At 39.2% G+C, this 24,741-nt stretch overlaps 1 protein-coding gene across 5 annotated transcripts in view; it reads right to left on the bottom strand.

The window, feature by feature from the left end:
- Positions 1-1,295: 1,295 nt before the first annotated feature.
- tjp2a (tight junction protein 2a (zona occludens 2)) overlaps positions 1,296-24,741 on the bottom strand; it is a 46,306-nt gene continuing 22,860 nt past the window's right edge. For 4 of the 5 annotated variants that reach the window (XM_084745395.1, XM_084745396.1, XM_084745393.1 and 1 more), the window contains 23 exons: positions 22,332-22,385; positions 18,699-18,823; positions 16,719-16,821; positions 15,628-16,420; positions 15,056-15,159; positions 14,521-14,674; positions 13,145-13,256; positions 11,819-11,949; positions 11,620-11,704; positions 11,334-11,484; positions 10,850-10,958; positions 10,127-10,346; positions 9,705-9,892; positions 9,489-9,584; positions 9,315-9,394; positions 9,019-9,229; positions 7,842-7,942; positions 7,491-7,715; positions 7,249-7,353; positions 5,919-6,125; positions 5,383-5,460; positions 2,043-2,128; positions 1,296-1,910 (listed from right to left, as the gene is read on the bottom strand). In XM_084745395.1, the coding sequence (XP_084601521.1) occupies positions 1,754-1,910; positions 2,043-2,128; positions 5,383-5,460; positions 5,919-6,125; positions 7,249-7,353; positions 7,491-7,715; positions 7,842-7,942; positions 9,019-9,229; positions 9,315-9,394; positions 9,489-9,584; positions 9,705-9,892; positions 10,127-10,346; positions 10,850-10,958; positions 11,334-11,484; positions 11,620-11,704; positions 11,819-11,949; positions 13,145-13,256; positions 14,521-14,674; positions 15,056-15,159; positions 15,628-16,420; positions 16,719-16,821; positions 18,699-18,823; positions 22,332-22,385 (3,675 nt within the window). In that variant the 3' untranslated portion in view covers positions 1,296-1,753. Of the gene's footprint in view, positions 1,911-2,042; positions 2,129-5,382; positions 5,461-5,918; positions 6,126-7,248; positions 7,354-7,490; positions 7,716-7,841; positions 7,943-9,018; positions 9,230-9,314; positions 9,395-9,488; positions 9,585-9,704; positions 9,893-10,126; positions 10,347-10,849; positions 10,959-11,333; positions 11,485-11,619; positions 11,705-11,818; positions 11,950-13,144; positions 13,257-14,520; positions 14,675-15,055; positions 15,160-15,627; positions 16,421-16,718; positions 16,822-18,698; positions 18,824-22,331; positions 22,386-23,423; positions 23,965-24,741 lie in introns of those variants that run through there. The other variant, XM_084745392.1, reaches the window with a different exon arrangement.

The following is a 24,741-nucleotide window of genomic DNA, read 5'->3' as shown; positions in this document are numbered from 1 at the left end:
TAACCCTCAGTCAATTTCAGTAAGACAGTGGGTGTTAAAGGTTTCACCACTCGGTGTCAGGATGTTTGGTCAGTTTAACAACCTCGTCCTGTCTGTCCTTTCTCCGAACTAACATCAGAGCTAAAAGGCACTTGTAAATATGCTGCTTCCCAGAATGCACACATATTCCACAGTGTAGTTTATATACAATTGTTCAATCGGGAACGTAGAGTTGTATGATAAGTCAGAGATGACTTGGCTGGAGGGTGATAAGAAAAGGAAGACAAACACCTAATTGACATCGGAGCAGCTGCTGACACTGATTTTTACACTTTTCTCGTATGAAAATACTAGAAATAAGCTAGTTAAGAGTGTGGATGGATAGGACACTGGTGGCGCACAAAAGTACAAAACTGCTTTCTAATAGGACGTAAAAACCGAACAGACTTGATACTGAACAGTCTACAGTATCATATCTATAGTTTGGTTGCAGCGCAGAGTCAGTTGGCTTCAGTTTGTGCCTTTACATTCCAGTAACAGAGACAAGTGTCTGCTTTTCTTAAACATATATATACACATGCTGACCTTTGGAAAAGGAACGTCTAACAACACTTGTCCATGTTTTGAAGGAATTTACTTACGACTCAAAGACTCTTTGAGCCACCTGGATAAAGATTTTTCACCTCTTTTCTACTTTCTTCCTCATCTTATGCACTTGCTTAATTTGTATGGCAACGTTTCCATTTGTCTACAGCACCAGTCAAAAGTTTGGACACACTCCTCATTCCGTGTTTTTTCGTGATGTTTAAAATAAATGGTTCAAATTATACCAACAGTGTGCAAAGCACACACAGTGAAAGGAGGCTCCTTTGAAAAATCTAAAATGCCATAGAGCAAAGAAACTTTCGCACAGTTGTAGGTTGATAAGAAGTAAAACAACTCTCGGACACAGTCTTGTGTATTTGCAATCAAAGATTTCATAATTACATATTTGATTGCAAATTCATAAGACTGTGTTTTTTGCTTTTTACAATTTTAAAATATAAAATATTGTGCTTTCTTTTCACATTTTTTGCTTTCTATACAATTCCATATAATTCCATATTTCCTATGTTTGATGACTTCACTGTTGATTTACAATGTAGAAGACGAATAAAAATAAAGAAAAAACCTTGGATGAGAAGATGTGTCCTGTATTTAGACTGGTACTGTATATTGTTACTTAGTATAATTTTCTGTTGCACATTTTAAAACACAGTGGTAATCTGGGTTACTTTTTCTTCCATATAGCTATAAAAGTCTTTGTGGACTCAAAAAAATCACAGTGTATTTATGTTGGTGAAAAACAGACTAAACTGGGTCTGGGTGTTGGTGTAATGGGGGAAAATAAAACCTCATTTGTAACAAACACCTCTTCAGACACATTAAAAAGAATATATACAGTGAAATATCAGGTGAGTGAAAAGTCAGAAAAATCAGCCGTTTTTTGTTGAGGACACTGACAGTAAACCAAAATACGCTCTTGATCAGAATAATGTGTCGCCTGGATCAACATCAGGTTTTTGCACAAAGCTGTGTGATGTACAACATGTACAGTTGTGAGACAACAGTATTGAAAGTCAGTGTTGATCTTTCCAGGGCTCTTGACTATAAAGTTCTGAGAGTTAACGTCAAGGTAAAGCTACATGAGCTGTTACCAAGGCAACAAAAGCTGTCTGTCTGTAGTGATGACTTCACTCGCGTGCAGTGATGATGTCACTTCTGGTTTCCTAGCCTACAGCTCAGTGTCTTTGTATTTCTGAGGGTTGTAGTATCCTCTCTTGGTCTGGTCGGCCAGCTGTCTGCGATACTCGGCCTCGTCGTCCTCGTGTCCTCGGCTCTCAGAGTACGGTGGCCTGAAGGGAGTCTGCTGCTCAGGGTTAGAGCTGGACCTGATCACACACACACACACACACGGCAACAATCCTTTAATTCCTTTGACAATATTAATGCTTAATAACCTACAAAATCTTAATAAATACATGTGATTTTTATTGTATTACAAAGATGAATGATGCTCTCACCCGATTGGCTGAGGACGGTTGAGGTTGGGTTTTGGCAGTTTCATGGGGACGGCGTAGATGTCTGGATGCTTCTGGGCGATTTCCAACTGTGTGAGAGAAGAGAGCAGACCCAGATCTGTCAGAACTGATACAACATTCACAAACTACACCACAAGACACCCTCACTCAACATGGACCCCAAGAGGGTGGAAGTGACTGCAGCTGTCTCCAACTCTGCTTACTTAAAGGAGTAGTTCAGAGTTTTTAAGTCTACCTTAAAACAATGTACCCATATGAGTGTTGAGTTACTTGTGTGATGTTTAATTGCACAGAGTTTCTGTGGGGTTAAAAACCAATTATCTGAATTTTAGGCCTTAAGATGTCCTAAATACAGTTTTTGACTGGATTACAACATTAAATGTTACTTTTATAAGGGTACATTATCTGTGCAGCCTGGTCAGAATTTACCTGAGTAGTTACTGTTTTGCCATGTGGTGTGTGGGTTAATATGGGGCCTCCTCTCATCAGAAAACTACCTATTTCTAGACGCAACAAGTTCAAATAGTGTCTTTCATCTAACATGAATAATAATAATAATAATGATAAAAAAATAATAAAAAATGATCTTGTTCCCTGTTGTAAAATAACAAACTTGAAATCTGCTGCATCTTGACACGATCAAAACATCAATAGGTGTGTGTCAGTAGAAGCTCCTACAGGGAACGGCAAGCTTCAGATTTGAAATTCCAACACTATAGAACCAGCAGTATTTTGGAAAAAAGGTCACTATTTATATGTATCTGTTAATTCCTTTAGTATTATTATTAATAATAATAGTGTATTTCTTTAGTAAAATACTGTCCTTTAGTAAAATGCTGTCCTACTGTCCTTATATCAGTGAGGACGTTTTACAGCAGACAGCAAACTGAACAGCAACACAGTGAGGAGATGAAGAGGGAGAGACAGTGTCTGGACTGTTCAGTTCATCATGGTGTACAATAATACAGTGCAATGACAGATGTTTCATAGAGGAGACAAGCATCTGTCTGTCACTATTCCAATCTGTATAAACCACAGAACTGTACAGTAACAGCAGGATTAAAGAACAAAAAATGTTTTGTTCTGTATGTGATTAATTACATTTAATCAGCATGAATTAATGAAGTATTTAAAAGTACACAAATCAGACTTGGAGTAAACAATCACACACCTGAGAACTGTGCAGTAACATTATGATTCATGATCATTAAGTTTTTATATCACATCGACAAATTTGTCCATAGCCACATGCTCCCTATCTCTCCCTCTCGCTCTGTTGCTTTTTTCCTTTTACCTGGTTTCAGGTGGAGCTGCAACTCCACAAGCACTCACTCCTTATGTCAATGCATTTTTTATTACATTTAGCCTTCCTCAAACGTCTCGCAACTACAGGAAAAAAAACCAAACAAACAATAAAAACCTCTAGTTCCCAAGTGACACTCCAAAATCAAAACGAGTTGGAGTGCGAGCGCCAAGGTAATTTGACATATGTCAAGATGCTTTCAGTGTGTGTTCTGCAATTTAGAACAATGGGAGTACTTCAAAATGTGAGCGTCAGATGCTTTTAGTGTGTTTTGGCCTTTAGAGTCACATGGGAAGTCAGAAAAACAAAAAGTCACCATAAACAGCCACCAACAAACAACTGCCATCAGCCAATATTGTTCTGTATTCACATCAGGAGCAGCTACCACAGTCCAGCCTCAGTGTGACCCACTGTGACCCACTCTGCACTAACAATGTAAACTCCTGCAACTCCAGTGGACCTGTGGACGGTGTTTGCATCTGCACCAAAGGAGACATGGTCACTAAACATCAGTCAAAAAACAACAAAGACATAGCTGAGCTGTTTCAAACCATGTTCTCAGACTCTGACATCGCTAAAAGGCCCATTTGCAAAAGTGAATAAATTCTTTTACTTTGCAGGTCATTCTAGGACAGGGGTCTACAACCTTTACGATCAAAAGAGCCATTTTTGGCCAAAAAAGGGGGGGGGAATCTGTCTGGAGCCGCAACTATTAAATGCTCTCTTTTCCCTGAAAACTTTTTTTGGCAGCCATATCTTATGGAGACTCAAGAAGACGAGCCGCAATCACAATTTAGAGGAAAAGACACTGAGCTATAGACACAGTCTTTGATATTTTAGTTGATGAAATATTAACACTTTTTTGAAATTTGGTGTACAACATACTGCAATAGATTTTTGAGTTTTGTGCTCAACTCAAACTTTTACAAACTTTCTGCTGACCTTTTGCTGGGATAATTTACTATTCTTCCTTAGATAAATTTATAGTAAAAGTTAAAAGTTAGAGAAATTCAGAAAAATTGTTTTTCAAAATTTGGTCACAGTTAAATGTGAATCTGATTTGTTACTATTTTGTTGCCTTAAAATAAAATGGTGTATGTACTAAATTATCTCAACAAAAGATCAGCAGTTGGTAAAACTTTTTCAGAACAAGAATTTGACGAGAGGCTCAAAGCTGATGTCTGTAGTATGTTGGCTTGAAATTTTGAGCTGTCTCAACTTTTTCATAGACCTACAACAATGAAACATGAAAAATATTTAAAAAATATAATGTTATTCATTTCCATATCATTTTTTGAGAAAGTCACAGGGAGCCACTGGAGAAGAGATAAAGAGCCACATGTGGCTCTGGAGCCTCAGGTTGCAGACCCCTGTTCTAGGACAAAATCTGGGATTTTTCTTCATATCCTTGGTACTGCTTGCAGAGGAACCATTGCTACATCCTTGGCTTTGCGATGTCCAAGATGATTGTGATCAATTTACAGGAATACAAACAAGCTGCAGCATTTATTCCGACGCAACAGAATGACAATGTGTGCAGTCAGACCTTTCTCCAGCGGAGACGCATTATTGTCTTTTCTTCTTTTAATTTCACTATTTCTGATGATGTGCATGTCAACATTTCAATTTGCAGGAATTTTTGGAAACAAATTCATATCCTTCGTACTGTTTTTGCCAGTATATGACGTAGGTCTAAAACTGCATTCACAATGGTCTAAAATGTAACTTGGTAAAACCTGCAGAAACCCAAACTACAGCAACCAATAACTTGTACGTATGGACATGTGAGACCTGCATTTAGACTTGAAAAATTGTGAACCTACTATATCATGTTGTAGTGGAGGTCTGGAATTTTCGATGAATGTACACAACAACTAAATGTAGACATTTAAAATATGTTTTTTTTGCAAGTCTCTACACTCTCAACTACTAATCTCTTCATCTGTTCAACATTAAGAATGAGGGCAGAACAGCTCATACACTGCTTCAGCCTCTAATAAGAATAAAAACAGTACTGACTCGAGCATTTTCTGCCTCTTGCAGCTCCAGCATCCTCTGCGCTCGAGCCAGGTGGTCCATCTTCTCAAAAGCTTTAATCTAGGAGGAAATAAATATATGTTAATTAACATCCAGTTTGGATGATTAACAGTAGATGCTGCAAATCCACATGGTATGACTCATCTGACAGTGACTTTCAAATGAGACATCTGAGTGTGATAATTGAATGAAATGAAGACAGCAGAACACTTTTATGATGGATGATGGGTAATTATGGATTCAAAATGAAGGCAAAACCAATGCAGACACATTCAGTTACCTGATCACCCGTTTTCTATTTCATATTAGAAGCAATGAAAGGAAAGGAGCAAGAGAGTGGAATAAAGTTATTTACTAACTGAGTCAAAGCCTTAGTTTTAAACATAAGAGAAATGAAGTCTAAATGCTGGATGAACCAGAAAAATGTCACCTTTCTTAAAGTGGAAATGTGAGATTTAATAAGCCAGAATAGAAACTACTTTGTTGGTAATAAACACAGAAAAAATGACGTTGCTAACCTTGCCCAGGAAGGATTTGTTGGCAGGGTCCTCCTCCTCCACCCCCGGGCTCTGCTCCTCTGACGGCTGGTTCAGGCGGGTGATGCTGGGCTTCAGGGCCACGGGAGGGGGAAGGGGCTTGTTTCCGGCCACTGCGTCGCTGCTGATGGTGCTGCTGGAGTGTGAGTCATAGCTCCGTGTTGAGTCAGTCCGGGTCTGAGCTCGCACCTGTCACAGAAGAGGGGTGTTCATGGGATTTTGGACAATGTGAAACCTTTTTGTTTTTCTTTATTGATATACGTCTTCATGTAAATGAATGTATAACTTATGTACATTGCAGTTTTTTGTACTTTTGTACTCTTTGGAAAGGCAGATCCTAAATCGATAGATAGGATTATTTTAAGTACGGTTGTATGAGGTGCTTATCCATAGTCAGTGTTCTACCTACTGTAGCTGGCTGTCGACACTCCTTCAGTTTGTGGAAACAGTCTGGTGTAGGAGGCTAAGCAATGTACTGAGTGGCTAATATCAGTTTAATTGTACATTATATTTAGAATATTGTCACTGCTTCACCTTGCTATGAGACACCCTTTTCAGAACTTCCATTATATAAACCAAATATTGTTCTTTCCAAGCCAACCAGACTTCACAGGCAAAATAAGTCACGCTACCTTGCAGAACAGGAGAGTTGCTCATCTTCTTCTGCTTTGATTGGTTAGTTTGTTTGTTATTGTGTGACTGGTGAATATGAACTATCCCTTAAAAACACATAAGTCACAGAATAACACAAAACAACCGACTGAAGCAGTGGTAGACCATCAACTCCCATTGCTGTGAGATAAAATGACCATTTTTACCAAGGGAGTCTGGTTGAGTAAGAGAGAGTGATATTTGGATTATACAAAGACATTTTCCTGTCAGAAATGCCTGACGACAAAGTGAAGCAGTGGAAATATTCTGCATATAGAGTACACTTAAACTGCTATTGATTTTTTTAGATGGCCCTTTTTAAGTTGGCTTAAATATGTTTTGCTGCTGGCCCTGTCCACAGCAGTACTTTGCTTAGCTTCCTACACCAGTACTCCTGCTGATTCTCCAAACTGGGGGTGTGTCGACTGTCAGCTACAGTAGGTAGTACACTGACTATAGACAAGCACCTCATACAACCTCACTTCTAATAATCAGATCTATAAGTAAGTTTGAAGAACTAGTAAAAACACAACACCATAATTTTTTGAGGAATTAGTCTCATGTCCGAATTTGGCAAACTATGGTATTATTCATCACAGGAAAGCATAGGAGGAGGGATAATATAAATAGATTTGGGGAGGAGGGAGGGGGACAATCTCACCTTTGGGGGTTCAGGGACAAAAGAAGGGGGAGGGCTGGGATCTCTGTTCAGCACCTCTCTGCTCCCTGACCTCCTCATACGAGCCCGGGGTTCAGGGTGAGGCTTCTACACACACATCAACACAAGAGGGTTTTCAGGGTCAGATTATGTAACCACACATATTTTTAAACTAACACTGATTAAACAATGGTGAGAATCTGAAGGTATGTCCAGTGTACAGACGGCACAGTATTCACTCCCACCTCATCGGGCAGTACAGGCTCTGATGAGCGACTGATGGCAGACACCGGCTGGGGCTCATCCAATGGCTCGTCCAGCTCGTTGTCAGTGTAAGCCCCGCCCTCATCCGCTGTGTCTTCATAGTCGCTGGTCAGACGGCTGTCCATGCTCAGGTAGTCTGCACTCATTGCCGATAGGTAGGACATGCGGTCGTCATGGAGATCCAGGTCCTCCTCTGAACCGTCCAACTGAGGAGAGGAAGTGACAACAGACTGAATATTGCACATGTTCTTACTCACAACATCTCAGTCAGAATCATATACTTGTTATAGCAAAGTTCATATCATGTCTTATTCTTGTCCAGACAATCTCACCTTGCCCTCACACACCCACACAGCTCTGTCCTGCTGCTCCTGTATGGAATCTTTCACGCTGCCGTACCACGCGTCATTGGCTGAGTTCAGGTCGATAGTTGCTAAAAATGCACAAAAACAAAAAACCAATACAAGTTAGCAGTATTAAGTTTGTTCACTAATAATTTCCATCATGATTTTCGTCAACAGCATTTTATCACTAACAAAAACAAGATGATAACTAAATAATCAGTAATTTATGATGACAAAAACTATGACGAAATCTATTGATACTTTCGTCAACAAATAAAAACAAGGTAAAAATGTTAGACAAAGACAAGTTGAGTAGAGATCAAATCTAATTTCTGTTCTGGTGGGAAGGTTAGAGGTACATAACTGGATAGAACTGATCTACCCAGGTCAAATATGAAATAAATAACAAAAACTTGTGGACATTTGTAGAAATGTAGCATTACTTAATGTTAAACATATGACAGGAGAAAGGAGCAGAAATGTAGTACTTAATGTTGCTAACAGGTTAATAGATGGTCCCTCCAGTATTCAGTATAATGTATACAGAAACATTTAAATCATGGAATGCACTTGAACTAAACATATTTAAAATTTTAGTCAACTAAAACCAGACGAAAACAAACAAACAAACAAAAAAATTCAGATGACTAAAATCTGACTACTCTAACTCTACTTTAGTCAAATTCAGACGGGTGATGCTGTATGAGCAGGTATATAAAAAAGTTAGTAAAATGACTAAAACTATATCAAAACTGCTATGAAAATTAACCACCATCAACAATGTGTCAGTTAATCAGCGTGAATCTTAAAGAATCAACAAAGGCCAGTTGTGGGTAATATGCATGGAATAAAATAATTTTATGAGCACCTAAATCTATACGAAAGTATCAAAGAGGTGGAACAGCAAAAAGGTCAGAGACATTAATATTTACTTGTTTCTTGCATCTTTTATTAAAACTAACATTTCTTAATTTAATTAAGAACAGCTTTGTTTTTTATTTATCATACTTTGTTTTACAATTTAAATTACCTGATTTTACTAATTCATTGTTACCATTTGCCAAATGGAAATCTTTTCATCTTGATTAATCCATGTGCAGTACCTTGTAACTTTTAAACATGTATTATTGTTGTCATTTTTGCTGCAGAATAACAGCTACTTTACCAGTGAAAAGGTGTGAGCAGGTCTTCCTCAGCTTGACCGCCTGCTCGTACAGTTTGCGTGCGCTGCGGTTGGATCCGGGTAAGAGACGGTTCCTCATGGTCTTGACACCTTGTTTACTGTCTGGGTTCAGGAAGATGACGATGGGATACCACTGGGTGTAGTTCAAAGTGTCCACAGCTTTGGGAGTCACATCCAACAGCGCGTGGCGATCCTGAGGAAACATGGTTAGGTGGTTAATATTCGAAGATTTAACAGTATTTTCATATGGCTGCATTTCTTTTCCTAGTGTACAATACCTGTTCAATGATTTGCCTGATGGTGTTCAGTCTCACCACTCCAGAGGATTTCTCACTTCCTGCGTCCTTGGGCTCCGTTTCTGAGGAAAGAAATTATTTGTTCACTATGTTCACTATATATGTTTTACAACAACGTGAAACAAAACATGCTATAGTACAATTTAAAGCACTTACTGGCAATGACAAAATCGTTTGGCATATCGTTGGCCAATTTTTCAGTCACTGCATCGGAAATGGGCCCAAATATCACCACAGGTCTCTTAAAACCAGCTGAATGAAACATGAAACAGGACACAAATTCAGTCACAAGGAGACAGGAAAAACACACAACAGCCAAAATATATTTTGTTTGAAACTGCAGAGTGCCTCATGACAAATGTTTCTGGATACCTTCACGTAGGACGACTCTCTCGTAGGCGGGGAACCGCGTGGTGACTGGAGCTGCGGTCAGGTCCTCTCGGCTCTTGCGTAAATCTTTCTTCTTGGCTGCTCTTTGACCTCTCAGCCTCCAGAAGTCTCCTCTGTCATTACCTGATGCTGCCCGAGCAGCGTTCTGGACATTGGCCATCTGCTCTGCTCTGTGAGACAAAATTAAAAGGAGCTTTAGTCAGCATCATTCTTGATGAAGCAGAGCCTCACAATAGTGGTCAGTAGAGCTCATCAGAGGATTCAGTTGTTCAGCTTCTCCAAAACCAATAAATGTCTGGAATTTGTGCCGGCACATTCAACATTATAGATGCACACACATTATAGCAATTAATTTAACAAATACTTAATCCTACATACATGACCACCACAACTCCTGCACACACCTGCTCTTGTTGGGGATGATTCCTTTCTCTAGCAGCTGGTTGTCTTTGTCAGAGCGGATTGCCAGCCAGTTGCCCAGTTTGCCATCATAAAGTGTGTCCGTCACTTTGAAGATCTCTCCTCTGGCAAAAGGGAGGCTCTGAGGAGCCTCCTTCTCATACTCAAAGTGTGTCCTGATGAAAAATGAGTCACCTCTGCCAGAGGCTAAAATGTCCTTGTACACTAAAACAGAAAGCAAATGAAAAGTGTCACAAGGAATTGTCTTTGTACAAAAAAAGCACGAAACCTAACACTAAAACTAAATAAATGACTTAGCCTCACGGACTTGTAAAGTGGATTCGGGGTACCACGGAGCTTAATTCTGGGCCCACTCACATTCTCTATCTACATTGTGAATCTCTGTAAATCAATCCAAAAATCTAGCAGACATTTATTGCTATAAAGATGCCACCCAACTTCATATCATCTTTAGTGTGGCCAGTTAAGTAAATCAGCTACACTGATTGAGGACTTATATTTGGATTATTACTGCATAAAGTGTTGAATTATTTTCAGCCTCTTTATCAATTATGCACTGTATGTATAAAAGTTTTTGTGTCAACTTTAAAGTGGTTGAAATATTTTAGCACAGCAAAAATTTTGCTCTGTTTGTCATTAAAAGCTACATAAATTTTAGATTACCAGTATTAATTTAATTATCAATGATTATCTACATAGTGCAGTACCTTCAGGTTTGCTTTGAGCAAGAATAGTTACATCTTCTCCTTTGGGAATCTCCAGGAGATAGAGGACAGCATCCTCGCGCACCATGCCTCTGAAGTCCATGTTGTTCACCTGAAACACACAAAACAGACAAGAGAAATACCATTAGAAAGGGTGGTACTGTATAGAATAGACTTGAATACAACCTGATCAGTAGATCAAATAGGACATTTTTACACAAAGGAAATATGAGAAGAGATATGAGAGAATAAAATAAAGGGTTGATTTATGCCTTTGATGATTTGGTTTTGTTTTTATATAATTTTAATTTTGCCTTTCTGTTGTATGTCTTATGTCTTCATACTGTGTTTACAGTGCTTGTTCAACAGTTTGTATCTACTCTGATGGGGATCCTGATTAAGAAATTCAGTGCTCTCGTTTTATGCTGTTGAGTCGTTTTAATGTGTTGATCTGCAGATTTTTAATGTGAATTAAAAGAAGCCTCACCTTCATGATCTGATCTCCTGTGCGGAGACCCTCCTGCTCAGCCGCGCTGTCCTCCTGAACACCAGCGATGAAGATGCCAACATCATTTCCCCCTGCCAGCCTCAGACCCACACTGTCACCTTTCTGGAAACGCACCATCACTGTGTTCGGCCTGGACGATGACAGCAAGATTTTTGTACATAGTCGCAAAAAAGGATGGAAAAAAATTCTAACTAAAAACCAAAGGAGACATGTAATCAAAAATATAGGCAGTATCACCCTCATTAACTATTTGTTTTATACTGACCCATAGACTTCCTGGTCTTCTATGCTCGGTTTCAGTGGCACCTTAGGAGCAGAACGAACTTTTGGAGCTTCAATGACTGCTGGTACTGCAGAGACAGAAAAGAAACAACCATGTTAATGTTTTCAAGTTGCAGCCTTCACATCTTAAAACTGGTGAATGATCAAAAATTTATAGAATTCAGAGAGAAAACTGCGTTTACCTGGCGGTGTTTCTGGTCGTGGCTCCTCCCTCTCTGCTGGCAAAGGGGGCGTGTCTTCTACAGCTCTGTCTGCGCCTCTGAATGGTGTTGCCATGGCGCCCATTTTTGCCAACCTGTTGGGCGGATCCTCTCTGGTGATATCACAAGTGCAAGTATCATAATATGTCTAAAAGTTCTGGTGACCACAGAACATCAGTTTAACAAAAGTTCCTGTTAGTCAATCAAGAAAAAGACAAAAAAGGCTGCCAAAAAATGTATGTACAGGCAAGTCAAACATTACAGCTCTTTGTTGATGCAGAGAATTTCCTCCTCATTGATTTAATGGGATGAACTGATTAAGCTTCATGATGCATAAATCAACATAATCCTGCATTATCCTGATTTTCTGCTGTATTTAACAACACACAGACAATAAAATCACTGTGACTGTCTCAGTGAAGCTGGACTCTTAATGGTTGTGATCATTTAAAGAGAAGGATGTCTAAACATATCAGCAAGTTAAATGTAAGACTTTTTAAGGCCTCTGTTTAATTAAATTTGGGGCCAATTTTAAAGTAAAAATAAACTATGAACATAGGGGCACTCTTCAGAGTCAATACATATATCGTCGGTTCAAAAGTATAACTACTGCAAAATGACAGCAACTGGTTGAGTTAAAAATGGAAAAAAAAGTATTTCTCCTTAATGACATTAGTCATTACAATTGTATTTCAGCATGAATCTACAATAAGACAATACAATCTAGGTGAAATTCCCAGCTTATATGCTGAAAGTCATTTAGACCCTTGTATTTTTGTTGTGGTTCACTGTTTTACAGATTATAGAAGTTTTTTTTAAATAAATTGGTAAATGGTATTCTGTCTTATTTAACCTACACATGGTTTGTTGTCATAATGAATCTATTAACCTTCCTCGTGTAGATTGGACTGATGATTGCCCCACTTTTTACAGCTCGTCTTCAGCCCAAATATTAATGGAATTGGACAATTATTTACCAATGTTTCTAACACATTATTTAGCCAGTGTTATTCCTTGTAATTAAATTCTGAATAGAGACTGTGCGAGGGACCACATGATGCAAATCATCATGCTCTAGTTGGGGATGCAATGACATGAATGAGACATCAGTTAACAGCTAAACAGAAGCACTGGAAAAAGGGTGAACCCAGGCATTTTAAGGTATTTCATTAAGAAATCCCAATTTAAATTTAGAATACCACATTTTAAGGACTTTAAGGTTAAAAATTCTGTAGCATCTGTCCAAAATACATTTTTTTCATGGGGACATTATTCCTTCCCATGGTTATAGATTTAATGATATCTTACCTGGGCTTGTCTCTAAGCCTCTCATTGGAGGAGTGGGAGGAGAGGTCAGAGTGGTGGCCCCGCCTGTCATCCTGTGGAGAGTAGGAGCGGTACGACTCGATCTCAGAGATATCTGCAACGCACAACAACAAACAGAAATAACAAAAAACATCACAACCTTTCTGAACCAACCTTCAGGTTTGGTATTGTCATGAATCTGCAGGTAATAAAAGACTACAAACATGTTTGGAAGAGTAAAATGTTTCATTTCTCCTTGATGCACCTGTAGTTTTTAAATTACATAACGTGGCTTTCACACAGTTCAAATGGCCCACAGGTCATGGAAGCAGAAATGGGCACAAACACACAAATGAAAGTCACATCACAACGACACAAAGTGGTGGAGAACCAGTAAACGTACGATTACCAGATCCAAGGATCTTGATCATAAAGAACACTGAAACATAACAGGACTTTCAAACTTGATGTTTAGGAGATTAAAAAGGCTAGATTGTTTTCCATGCATTATAGCATAACAGGATAGATGAAACTCTACAAAGTAGATGCATTCCAGGTGATTTGAACCTTGCAGGGCTAAAAATCCTCACACACCCAGACGCACAATCAGGCTCTATTGTTCTCAGAGATCTTTACACTGCAGGATGCTGGACGGCAGATACCAGCGGGCTGCAGTGGTGTGAACCCTAACATAATGAAATTCTGTCATATCCAATAGTGGGATTATGATGGGAGCTTAGATCACCCTGCCTGAGGGGAGTGAACACTTTCACACATGCAAACACACATTCTCTCTCTCTCTCTCTCTCCCAAACACACACATGCACACACACGCACACACACACACACAGTCCCAAAAACAGAAAAAATGGGTCACAAGTCTTCCAGCTATCGCCCCCCTCCCTGCAAACATTTGGTCAGCGAACAATCCACTCACACCACTTATCTAGATTGGTCCTGACCAATCATAGCTCGCCATCTGGTCATGTGACATCAAAAACAGGTATAAAGGAGTGAGTAATCATTGGTGGTGGAGGAATAATGATAACAGTTTGGAGAGGCTTGCAGTGCTAGTACTGCTTCGTAAGTTATCTGTACAGGCTAAATATTGAAATAACTGGCTAATAATCAAATAATACTAAATACTGATGTGTGAGTAAAACTTTTATTGTATGAAGGGAAACAGGTGGACAACAACAACAACAACAGCAACAACAACAACAATAACAACAACAGCAAATGCAACAGCAACATTTCCAGTTGATTCATATTAAGTTCATAGGCAGTGGGTTTATATGTGATGATGGCGGCGGCCACTCGCCAGGTTTGCCTTTACACTGGGTAGGACCTGCTGCTTTTCAGTTTCGAGTATCTCTCACCATCGAGCTCTGAGTCGCTGTCCACCATCGGGGGGACTCGGATCAGCACCTGCCGTCTGTCTCTTTGCACCACCAGCTGCAGCTTCCCACGAGACTTCTCGATCAGCTTTCCTGCGTCGCTGAGAGACAGGTTCTCTGTCACCGTACCATTAATCTGACAGAGAGAGAAAGGAGAGAGGAGAGGCTTATCACTGTGCTACAAAGAGACAATGCAACAGTATGAGGGGCAATGAGGAAAACTATTTTAAATTTTGATAATCAAAAGAATCATCAACATATATATAAATAAATAAATACATAAAATGCTGCTTTCAAACAACATTTACTCTGATACAGCTACAGATAAGACAGACCAATATTGTATCATATGTCTGTCTCTACTTGTTATGGGCATTTATCATGATTTTTGAATTTTAGAGGACTAACGTGTTATTTTAAAAATAATGACAATACTGTTAATAATGATAATCTGCAGTTCTATTCTGACATGAAGTTTGTTTACAATCTGCCCTTTGAGGAAAAAGGTTGACCCTACCTTTAAGATAATGTCCCCTTCCTGCAGGTTCCCGTCTCTGCTGGCAAGTCCTGTGTTGGTCATCTCTTTAATGAAGAGCTGGCTGCCCAGACGAAGGCCATACTCTGGAAAAGATGGTAAAAAATAATTATATTTGTATACTATCAACACAGAAACAGGCTTTACCACCTACATGTATCATGCCTGACTCTACTCCGATTAGTTTATGGTTAAACTGACTCCTGCTTCCACTCTCTTTACCCAACACCCATTAGTTAGTTAGTTATTACTTGTTTTAGTTGGACTTTAATAAAGCATTCAAAGTGTTAAATGTGGAAACAGTTTCCCAGACGCTCATAAAGCTGATGTCAAATGTGTGCTATGACCTGTATTCTTGTTTACTTATTCTTAGATCAGACAGTTACTGATTTAAACAGAATCTCATTTAATCAAAGATCTTACATGTTGTTTTGGTAACATTGTTTGCCTATGTTAAGAGCAATAGTTTTCTTGTTTTGGCAGCAGTACTGAGACTCTGGTCTTTTCAAAGTTTAAAAAAGTTTTAAAATGACCAAGTTCTCTAAGTTTCTCACCTTCATTGGGCCGGTTCTTCAGCAGCAAAACATTCAGGGGTTTCTCCAGTGGCTCCAGGTCCCGGGCGGGGCGGGGCAGAGGGATGGGCATGGCGGCAGGTGATGGTGAGCGGTCCAGACGGTCTCTGCTCCCACTCCGTTTCAAAGGCTCCTCATACTTCCTCGGGTCACTAGGGATGCGTTCACGTCCTCGTTCAAAGCTGTGGTCGCGTCCATGGCCTCGTGCCGGACTGTGACTGTCACGTCTTCGACGCAGGTCTGGGCTGCTGGTGCGGTCCAGCGTTCGCTCGCTGCGGTAGCGTCTGTCTGGGCTGTAGTCCCGGTCCAGGGCTCGCTCGCTGCGGTAGCGCCGATCTGGACTGTGGTCTCGGTCTAACGCACGCTCGCTGCGGTATCTTCTGTCCGGGCTATAGTCGCGGGCGAGCATGTGCTCGCTCCTGTAGGGACGCTCCGGACTGCGTTCTCTGTCCAGAGTGCGACCTCTGCTGCCATCTCTCCTGTACTGCCGATCTGGGCTCAGGTCTCTCTCTGCGCTCCTGCCGCGTTCCCGTCGGTCATAGTCCCTGTCATAGTCACGCTCACGTGTTTGGTAGCCAGAATCCATGTAGCCTCCCCCACCTCGTTCCCTCTCCATGCTGTGGTCCCGGCCGCCACCACTACGGCCGCTGTACACACTGCGGCGGTCCTGCTCATAGTTGTAATCGTCATTGTAGTCATTACTGAAGACTCTGTCATCAGGTGACGGGGGACGGTTCAGCAGGTTGACTGGAACTTTCCTGGGCCTCTTCACTGTCTGATGATAAACAAAACAAAGAATTTTTAATAAAAACAAAAAACGTATCAATACATCCTAATTTTTTCATAGCTTATATTTCTTAGTTTGCAGCCTTTTTTTGGAACTAAAAGTAGAGATGGAGAGGAAATGAATGAGAGAAAGTGGAATCAATAAATGTGATTACATTACTGCGCCAGTTTCAAACCTACAACCATCATAATCACTTAATAAGAAACTTAAATGACCACATCTCCGTTATTTACAAAGTAACAAAACAAGTATACGGTTTGAACAACAAACCAAAAGCTTTACTTACAATTTTTGCCACTTTGCCACACTTCCTGAGGGTCTGCACAGCGAAGGAGTGAATGGCCCCCTCCATGGGGATGGCATTCACCTGCACCACTCGGTCATTCTCACTGAACACAAACATATACTGATATAAGCTCAGTCATTTTGATATTTTCAGGCTGCTCAGTGTGAATGTTCAATCCAAAATAAACAGATAATTTTTATACATGATTTTCATCTGAACCTAAAGTGACAAGTGGAACACCAAAGGCTTTGTCTCTGTTGTGTTTGCTTGGAGCCGTCCCCAATAAGGCACCTAAGGTGACTGCTGCAAGAGGGAAAATAAATCCTTTGAGCCATAAAAATATGCTGGACAGCTTTGAGGATTTGCAATCACTGAAAATAATAATAAAGTATACGTATCCCTGTTGTCAAGATAAAATTGATTTGAATTGATTTAATGAGTCATGGATTTGTTTTGGAATACTTTTCCAAAATCTATCTAAAGTACCGCTATTAGAGATGCACAGATCCACTTTTTAAAAGTTCCAATCTCATTCTGACACCTGCACCTCCTGTGTTTCAAGATTAAAATATCTCCAAATTAAGGACATGTTGAGTTAGCCAACTGTCAGTAGCTCACTCAGTTGCAGACTGTCTCATACTATGTTCTGTCAGGTTTTGCTGTCCAGCACAAGCTCCACCTTAATATATAACTCACAGAATTCAGGGAGACAAAAAAACATTATAGGGACTTTTGTTGTCATTTTAGAACTGCCAATTAATCAATTATTTGTGTTCCAAAATATTGGCTGTCGGGTATGGAATCTGAATCGAAACGCAGATCAGTGACGTCAGTCAGATATCCAATGAATAAATGATGATTTTGCTTCAGTCCCAACTCTACTCTCAATCATGGACATGTAATTTCATGTTGCTGTACTTTGTAAAAAAAACAGTAACTTCTGAAAAAAGACGTGTAAATTAAAATACCGGACAAATTAAGGTGTTTTTTTTACATTGATTCTTCAATATTCTACAATACTGATATAAACTGTTCCTGCTAAATATTTTCCCTGCCCATGTGTAAATACAGGAGGGGCCGATAACCACAGTGTAAACGGTCAAGCAAAAGGACAATGAGCTGTCATGGCTTAGTAATTCCACTACTGAATCAGACACTATATAACACTAAAGTAGTTTACAGCCCTAGGGATGCACAATAAATATCAGGGCTGATAAATTATTGCTACCTTGCGAGGCAGCTGGATTCCTGAGATCACAAGATTGTGCAAGAATCCATCTTGCCTGGCTTGAAGGTATCCCATTGTGTTTGCACCAAAAATGGTGCAGCCAGTCAGCATCCTAGGAGGGACTACCGGCAGCTACAGGTGAGAAAGATGTTTTCGCTCTTCTCCCGACCAGCTTCAGCAAGAGTCTGTTCTGACTAGTTGAAGCTGGCCTATGTTAGACGTAATAGACAAATGGTTCATCCACCACCTGCCAAGTGCATCTCCTTTTCCAAACAGTTTCTAAGGACGACTTCCCAAATGGTTCTATGCAACAAACCACTGGGTGTGTCAGGTTAAAATAACTTGGCCAATAATGTGAACTTTATATTATATTATATATATATATTTCTGATAATGAAATTAAAGCTGATATAATAGGTAGCTGAATATCAGCTATAATGATTTCTGATTTGACAAGTTATGTCAAAACATTTAAAGAACATTTGAAGAGTCCGAACTATTTGTTATTATAGTGAGCTATGAAATATTAAATCATCCACCTCTGATCACTACATCCTACCCTTTCTAACCTTTGAGTGTGCATAAACCATAGGTTTTATGAACTTCTTTTTCAAATATAAAAATGTGTATCAGTATCAGCCATAGGACACTGGTAATTATCGCATCGGCTGAAAAAAACATATTGTGCATCCCTACAAAGTCTGCAAATGTTCAGGAATGTCTACTAAATTATAACCAAAAATATTACGCACAATAACAAGCCATCGGCAGGTCCTCCCTGCAGGACGTCAGACACCACAATGGACGTCTCACCACTATCCTCATTTGGGTTGTCCCGCCCCCCTGACACCGCAATGCCAAAGCCCATCTTTGGATCCTGAGAACAAAAAAACAATACAAAACAAATGTAAAACATGGGGATTCTCCATGTATTTTGTGTTACAGTGTGTGTGTATGTAAGAGCGATAGCAGTCCTATAATCCTTGTGGTGTGTGTGAGCTCACACTATCATCATGGCTGTATGTGTATTGTACATGGCGATTAAAGGGATTTTGACTGTGATTGTGATTACAGTTGTGCATTCTGGAGTCACGTATGATTGCAGCAGTTTAGAGAACGCCTACATGTCCGTCTTCTGTAGCTCTGTGCATCGTGTGTGATTAACAAGGATGCTAATCCTTGGCTTCAATAAATGTGTGTCTGTAAATTAAAATAACTCCTTGGACAAATTGTGCTTTGCTAATGTATGCTTACATGCACAAACAACTGTTTTAAAGGCTTCCTGCTCCTTTGGAAACATGTTACGTCTTTGAATGATTCTACCTGCCACTGCTCCAGTTTGCCCAGATGAGATTAGGTCAGAGATTTGTTGACCCTCTCTCTTTATCCCCTCCCTTCCATCTGTACTTAAAAAAAAACAACCCCATACAATTCACCACTTCCCTCTGTCTCTAGCAGATGGCCATGGAGGCAGAGGGAGGGAGAAAGTGCAAGGAGAGAAACAAATGGAAGCAAAAATTAAAGAACAGGAGAAGACAACATCAAGACAGAAGACATCTTTTCAAACATTAATTACTTTTGATGAAGAATCAAATAATTATAAAATGGTTGGAAAAACTGGGAAACAGATGGTTGCTGTCAGATGTCTCCAAAATGTCAACTTTTCATGATCTTTGTGTTTAGCTTGACAACAAAGCATGTTTGACATGATGAGATTTTTTGAAAAGGTTTTCAGAGCCCAAGAGGCCAGAGACTTCACTTTACCCAATAAAAAAAAACAAAAAAAAAACAAGCATGTTGTTTTCCAACCAAGGTGAATTCAGGAAACTCACCACACTGTTATAAAGCGGATTTAAAAATGAAAGCAAAGACTGTAATAACCATGGAAGCATGCCACTGTGTTACATTATTGTTTTCACCAGGAGGTTGTTCAACAGATGATGGGATCTAATGGTGTGAAACAGGTTGTAAATGTTTGTGTGTGACAGCTAGTGAGAGAATGGCTCTCACCTACAGCCACTGTCACTGTACATAGTAATTCAAGTACCACATGTGCTGCTGTTTTTGTAGTGTAGCGATTCTGTAATTTTTCAAGTAAACAAAGCAATGTTTTTTGATTTGTGCTTATTTTTGTTGCTCCTGAATGTCACTTTAATTATTAGAAGGAGGATGTTCAATAAAAGTAACAGTATGACTTTAAAGTTGGATGATCAGTCAGATCAGACCGTCTCATTTCTTCTCCTCTAGATGCATCAACATTATCCAAAACCTACTTTACTTTGCAACCAACAGATTTAACAAACACTATTTTTTTCATATCAAGGCTTGCTTTGCTATTTAAATAGTGAAATCTAAATAGCTGAAAGAGAATACATCTCTCAAATCTTTTATGTATATCTATAAACTGATCGTCACAGAGCTCATAAAACTTTTTCAAAAATCTGACTGTGAAAACCTGATTCACTAAATAACATATTTAAAATGCTACCCAGTTAACAAATGTCGATGTTTAAGCAGAGTGTGACAGCTGGCTGTGGTGGGGTGGAGACTCTGGGGTCACAAGCCTGCAGCAGAGGACCTATTTGCACTAAATCTGCTTTTCTGGCTTCAGTGAACCTCAGCACGAGACAATGAGCTCATCATGATGATTACCTAAGCTCAACTGGTTCGCTCTGCTCACATAGTCGTACACGTGTTTAACATTAACAACAATGTGGGAGCTGGTTCACTTGGCTGGTGGCAAGATGTGGCACAAATGTGACGCATCCGCATTTAACAAACATATTAAATATGTAAATCAAGATGTAACATGGATGTAAGCAGTTATTATTTCTACTAAAAAAAGCAGCACTGGTCAGATTTGTAATCTTGTTAGCTGTTTATGTTTAGATAACATTGTACATTTCGGAACTTTTGCTTCTTTATTTATTTATTATATAAGTACAACGTATGATATAGAAAAAACAAGTTATCAGATTCCAAAGTTTTAACAGAAGCTGTGATTTTCTCGGTTAGTCTTATGTAGTCATTTTCTAACAACATGAAAAGAACCAAAAAACAACATTCTGAAAGCTATAATGTAAAGAATTTGTCATTTTATTTGATAATTGACTAAAGTCAACTTCCACATATTTTGTTTGAGTTTCTGTCAACTAACTGGCTGATTAACCATTTTAAAGCTCATTTAATCAATCTGAGTCTAAATTCCCTCTTAAGAACCCCATCGCTAAACTACATACAATTTTCTGACTTTTTAATAGGGATGTAATACAGTGAATATTGCAATAAAAATAATTCTTGATTCCATACCAGACTGTGACGATATCTATTATATTACATGGGTAATTATTTCATTTTATAAGACTGCTACATTGGCTTCGTTTTGCAGTTTTTCAGACATAATTCCAACATTCATTGCCAAAAACATTTTATGCCATTTTTTTTTGCACATGCTAAGGTCATGGCTGGCTACTTACACTTAATTTCATTTAAAGAGGAAAGCAGAAGTAAAGCAAAAGTTAAAAGCAAAAACGTATTATAAATAAACAAAAAAATGCTGTACATTTCACATTTATTGTTTATTAAAGGACTTTTTTTAAGTATTGCCATACTTTGTGTTTTTGTTATTGTTACATCCCTACAACTTAAAGAAAACATCACAATTTCACATTTTATCTATAAAATTAAACCTGCATTAATTGATTGTTTTGCCCTCAGTGGCAAAAAAAAACCTGTAACATATACTTACAAAGTTGATAAGACAAACTTGTTAGCAAACAGTTAACCTATTATTTACACACTGAGCAAACATGGAGCAACATTAGCATCCATTTCATCTATCATAATTGCATCCACCTTGGAATGTAAGTACAATAGAGAAATTTGCTCTCTAGCAACTCATGAGGAAAAATATTATTTGCCCTTTGGCTTCTCTGTTTAGCTTCATTTTGGAGATTGTTTTTTATGTTCCTATGTTTATCTTATTTTAGAGTATTGAGTGCTATGGTGTTTACACAATATTTGTGAAAATTCGTTAAAAATATTTGAATGATAATAATTCAAAAAAAATCTAAAGTTGATGTTGCTGTTTTTTTAACCATACATGGGGACTCAGGAGCTCACCTTGCAAGGCTAATTAATCATTATTCTGAAAATCAAAATTATGAATTTTCATGGTTGCATAAAGTTTACTCTACCTCTCATTTGGTGGACAGGGAACATGTGTTACACTACTATCAGCTGACTGCGATATGTCAAACTAATCATTTAAATGCCCTCCCCATGGAGCACTACTTGTAACAGCCTGGGCTTTATGGCTGAAATGGAAAAAGTGTAAATCAGATGCTGGTCTACTGTGTTGTGTGCTTCGGTGCAGATGGACTCACCCTCTGCAGGGTCACGGTGTACTGCTCCCACACGGTCTCCTCCATGACCGGGTTCTGTGGAGAGAGAGAGGGAAGATTGCCATGGGTGGTTTCATTTCACTGAACAGATTAATAATGTATTATGCAATGTAACGACAAAGCCAGTTCATTAGCCTCTGCTGTCGTTACACAACCAGGAGCTCCCAGGAGAACAATGACAGGCCTCTGCAAGGCTGTTCACAACAAGTTTAACTCCGAAACTTCTGGCTCAGGTTGATGAAATATTGATGAGAACACCTGATCATCAGTTTTCTTTAACAAGCGCCTAAAAATAAATGAGGATGAGAGCACTTCTTCTGGCACACTGACCACCAACAGGTTACATAAATCCAGATACAAAGACGCACACTTGCTAAACTTTCAATTAACAAGCAAAACACTAACAACTCAGCAAAGTCCAGGTCTGCAACTACTACTAATTAATCTATTATTCTAATTTTTGATTGACTGTCAAGACTAACTACAATAGTAGAGCCCAAACTGATGTCTTAAAGTGGATTTTGTTGTCCAATAGCCAAAGTCAAAAAGCCCAAAAAGGTATTTCATTATTTTTTATTAAATGAAATGAAACCACATTTTTTTTCATTTTTAACTAGACACAATTGTTTCTCATTAGCTTCCCATTAAGTGACTAATCAGTGATCAAGTAAGTCCTAATAAAGTACAAACTAACTTTTGCCAAAAATATTCCATAATTTAAAACCAAGTGAAAGTTTTCCAAAACCCAAAAACAGAGATCAAAACCACAGTTTCTCTACAAACTTGTATCACTGAATCAGTTTTGAGATTGACTGCTTATTACAGCTGTGACACTTTGAAAACACTGTAATTAATTTTGATCCCAAATGATTATTTTACAACAGCTGATACCCCTTTTCTACAATTCTGGATCCCTCACTGCAGAACCAAACTCATCTGAACTCAACTTAACCCATTTCCAAGACACTCAGGTCGATTAAAACAAACACTCAGGTCCATGACAGAACCCATCAGGTCCAGCAGCCCGCCACAGATGTGATCAAATCTGAGCCATGGTATCAGAATCACACTCACGAGTCCCTGAAGGATACGTATGGTCTTGACCGCGTGGGCCCATTTCCTGTGCAGGCTGAGGACGGTCTTCATCGTTGGCACTCTCCGTCTCTTCCTATCTGCGTCTCTCCCTGTTCACCGCCAGCGGTGCTCTGGCAGACTGATGTGCGCCACAGCCTCCTCCATGGTCACAGCTGCACAACCACCAGCAGCTCTCTTCCTGCATCTGCCCGCCTGCCTGCCTTTGACGTAAGAGGGATTCTGCTGGCCTACATTCAGCACAAATCCCACCGTCTGCAGACAGTGTAAACATACAGACACACCAACTCCTGCACAGGAGGCATGCCGTGATTAAACGCCAGAATGTTCCTCCATAAGCTCAACAACAATCACACTACACATTTTGGGTTTGCTGTCTGCTCATACCCTCAGATATAGATATACACTCATCAAAGTTTTAGAGATGATTCACACATGAGCAAAGACCAACTAACACTAAACATGTGCACAGTGCAGTTTATGAGTGACAGCACAATGGTTGAGATTTGAAGTTGTTGTGAGGTTTTTTGGTAACTTAAGTGGAAAGTGAAATCTGTCTGCCGCTGACATCTCATGCCCAGGCTTAGTGAAACGGGGGCACGACTCGAGCTGGCAGCTCACCCATCATAACCCACTTTTTTGATCTTCTGGCCTGCAAGAGGGAACCAAATGACCAACAGCAGCAACAGCAGGGAGACTGCAGAGCACCAATAGGCCTGAGTGAATGAAAACAGGACAAATGTAGTGTCTCTACACAGAAAAAAGACCATAGAGAGGATCTTTGTTTTGTCCATCTGGACTTAAATCTTAAAACTTAACAAACCCAACAGCTAAAGAAGAAAAATAAGCTGATCCAGATTGTTCTTGAACCAAGTCAAGACAGGATATAGGCTGTTTGGAAATTGTTGAAGTGACATTAATTTCAAAGCGTTTGACTATTTCAAAAAGATTTTAAGAACACAAACATTTGATGACACAAAATTTTAATTGCTTTGTAGGTAGGGCTGCAACTAACAATTATTTTCATTATTGATTAATCTGCCAACTATTTTCTACATTAATTGATGTTCATGCCAGTTTCCAATGTTATGTCTTGTTCTGTCAGTCAAAAACCCAAAGATAAGAGCTGCAATGATAAGTTGACGCAAAGAAAATCAGTTATCAATTATCCTAAACGTTTCAAGCAAAACTGTCAAACATTTGCTGGTTCCAGCTTCTTAACTGTAAGGATTTGCTCCTTTGTCATCAATGATAGACTGTTGGTTGGACAAATGAAGCAATTTGAAGATGTCTCTTTGGT

This window comes from Lutjanus erythropterus, chromosome 20, assembly GCF_056507025.1.
Source record: "Lutjanus erythropterus isolate fLutEry1 chromosome 20, fLutEry1.hap2, whole genome shotgun sequence".
In the NCBI taxonomy this organism is placed as follows: Eukaryota; Metazoa; Chordata; class Actinopteri; order Lutjaniformes; family Lutjanidae; genus Lutjanus; species Lutjanus erythropterus.
The sequence above is the reverse complement of the archived record's forward strand: the minus strand, read 5'-3'. Positions and strand labels throughout refer to the sequence as shown.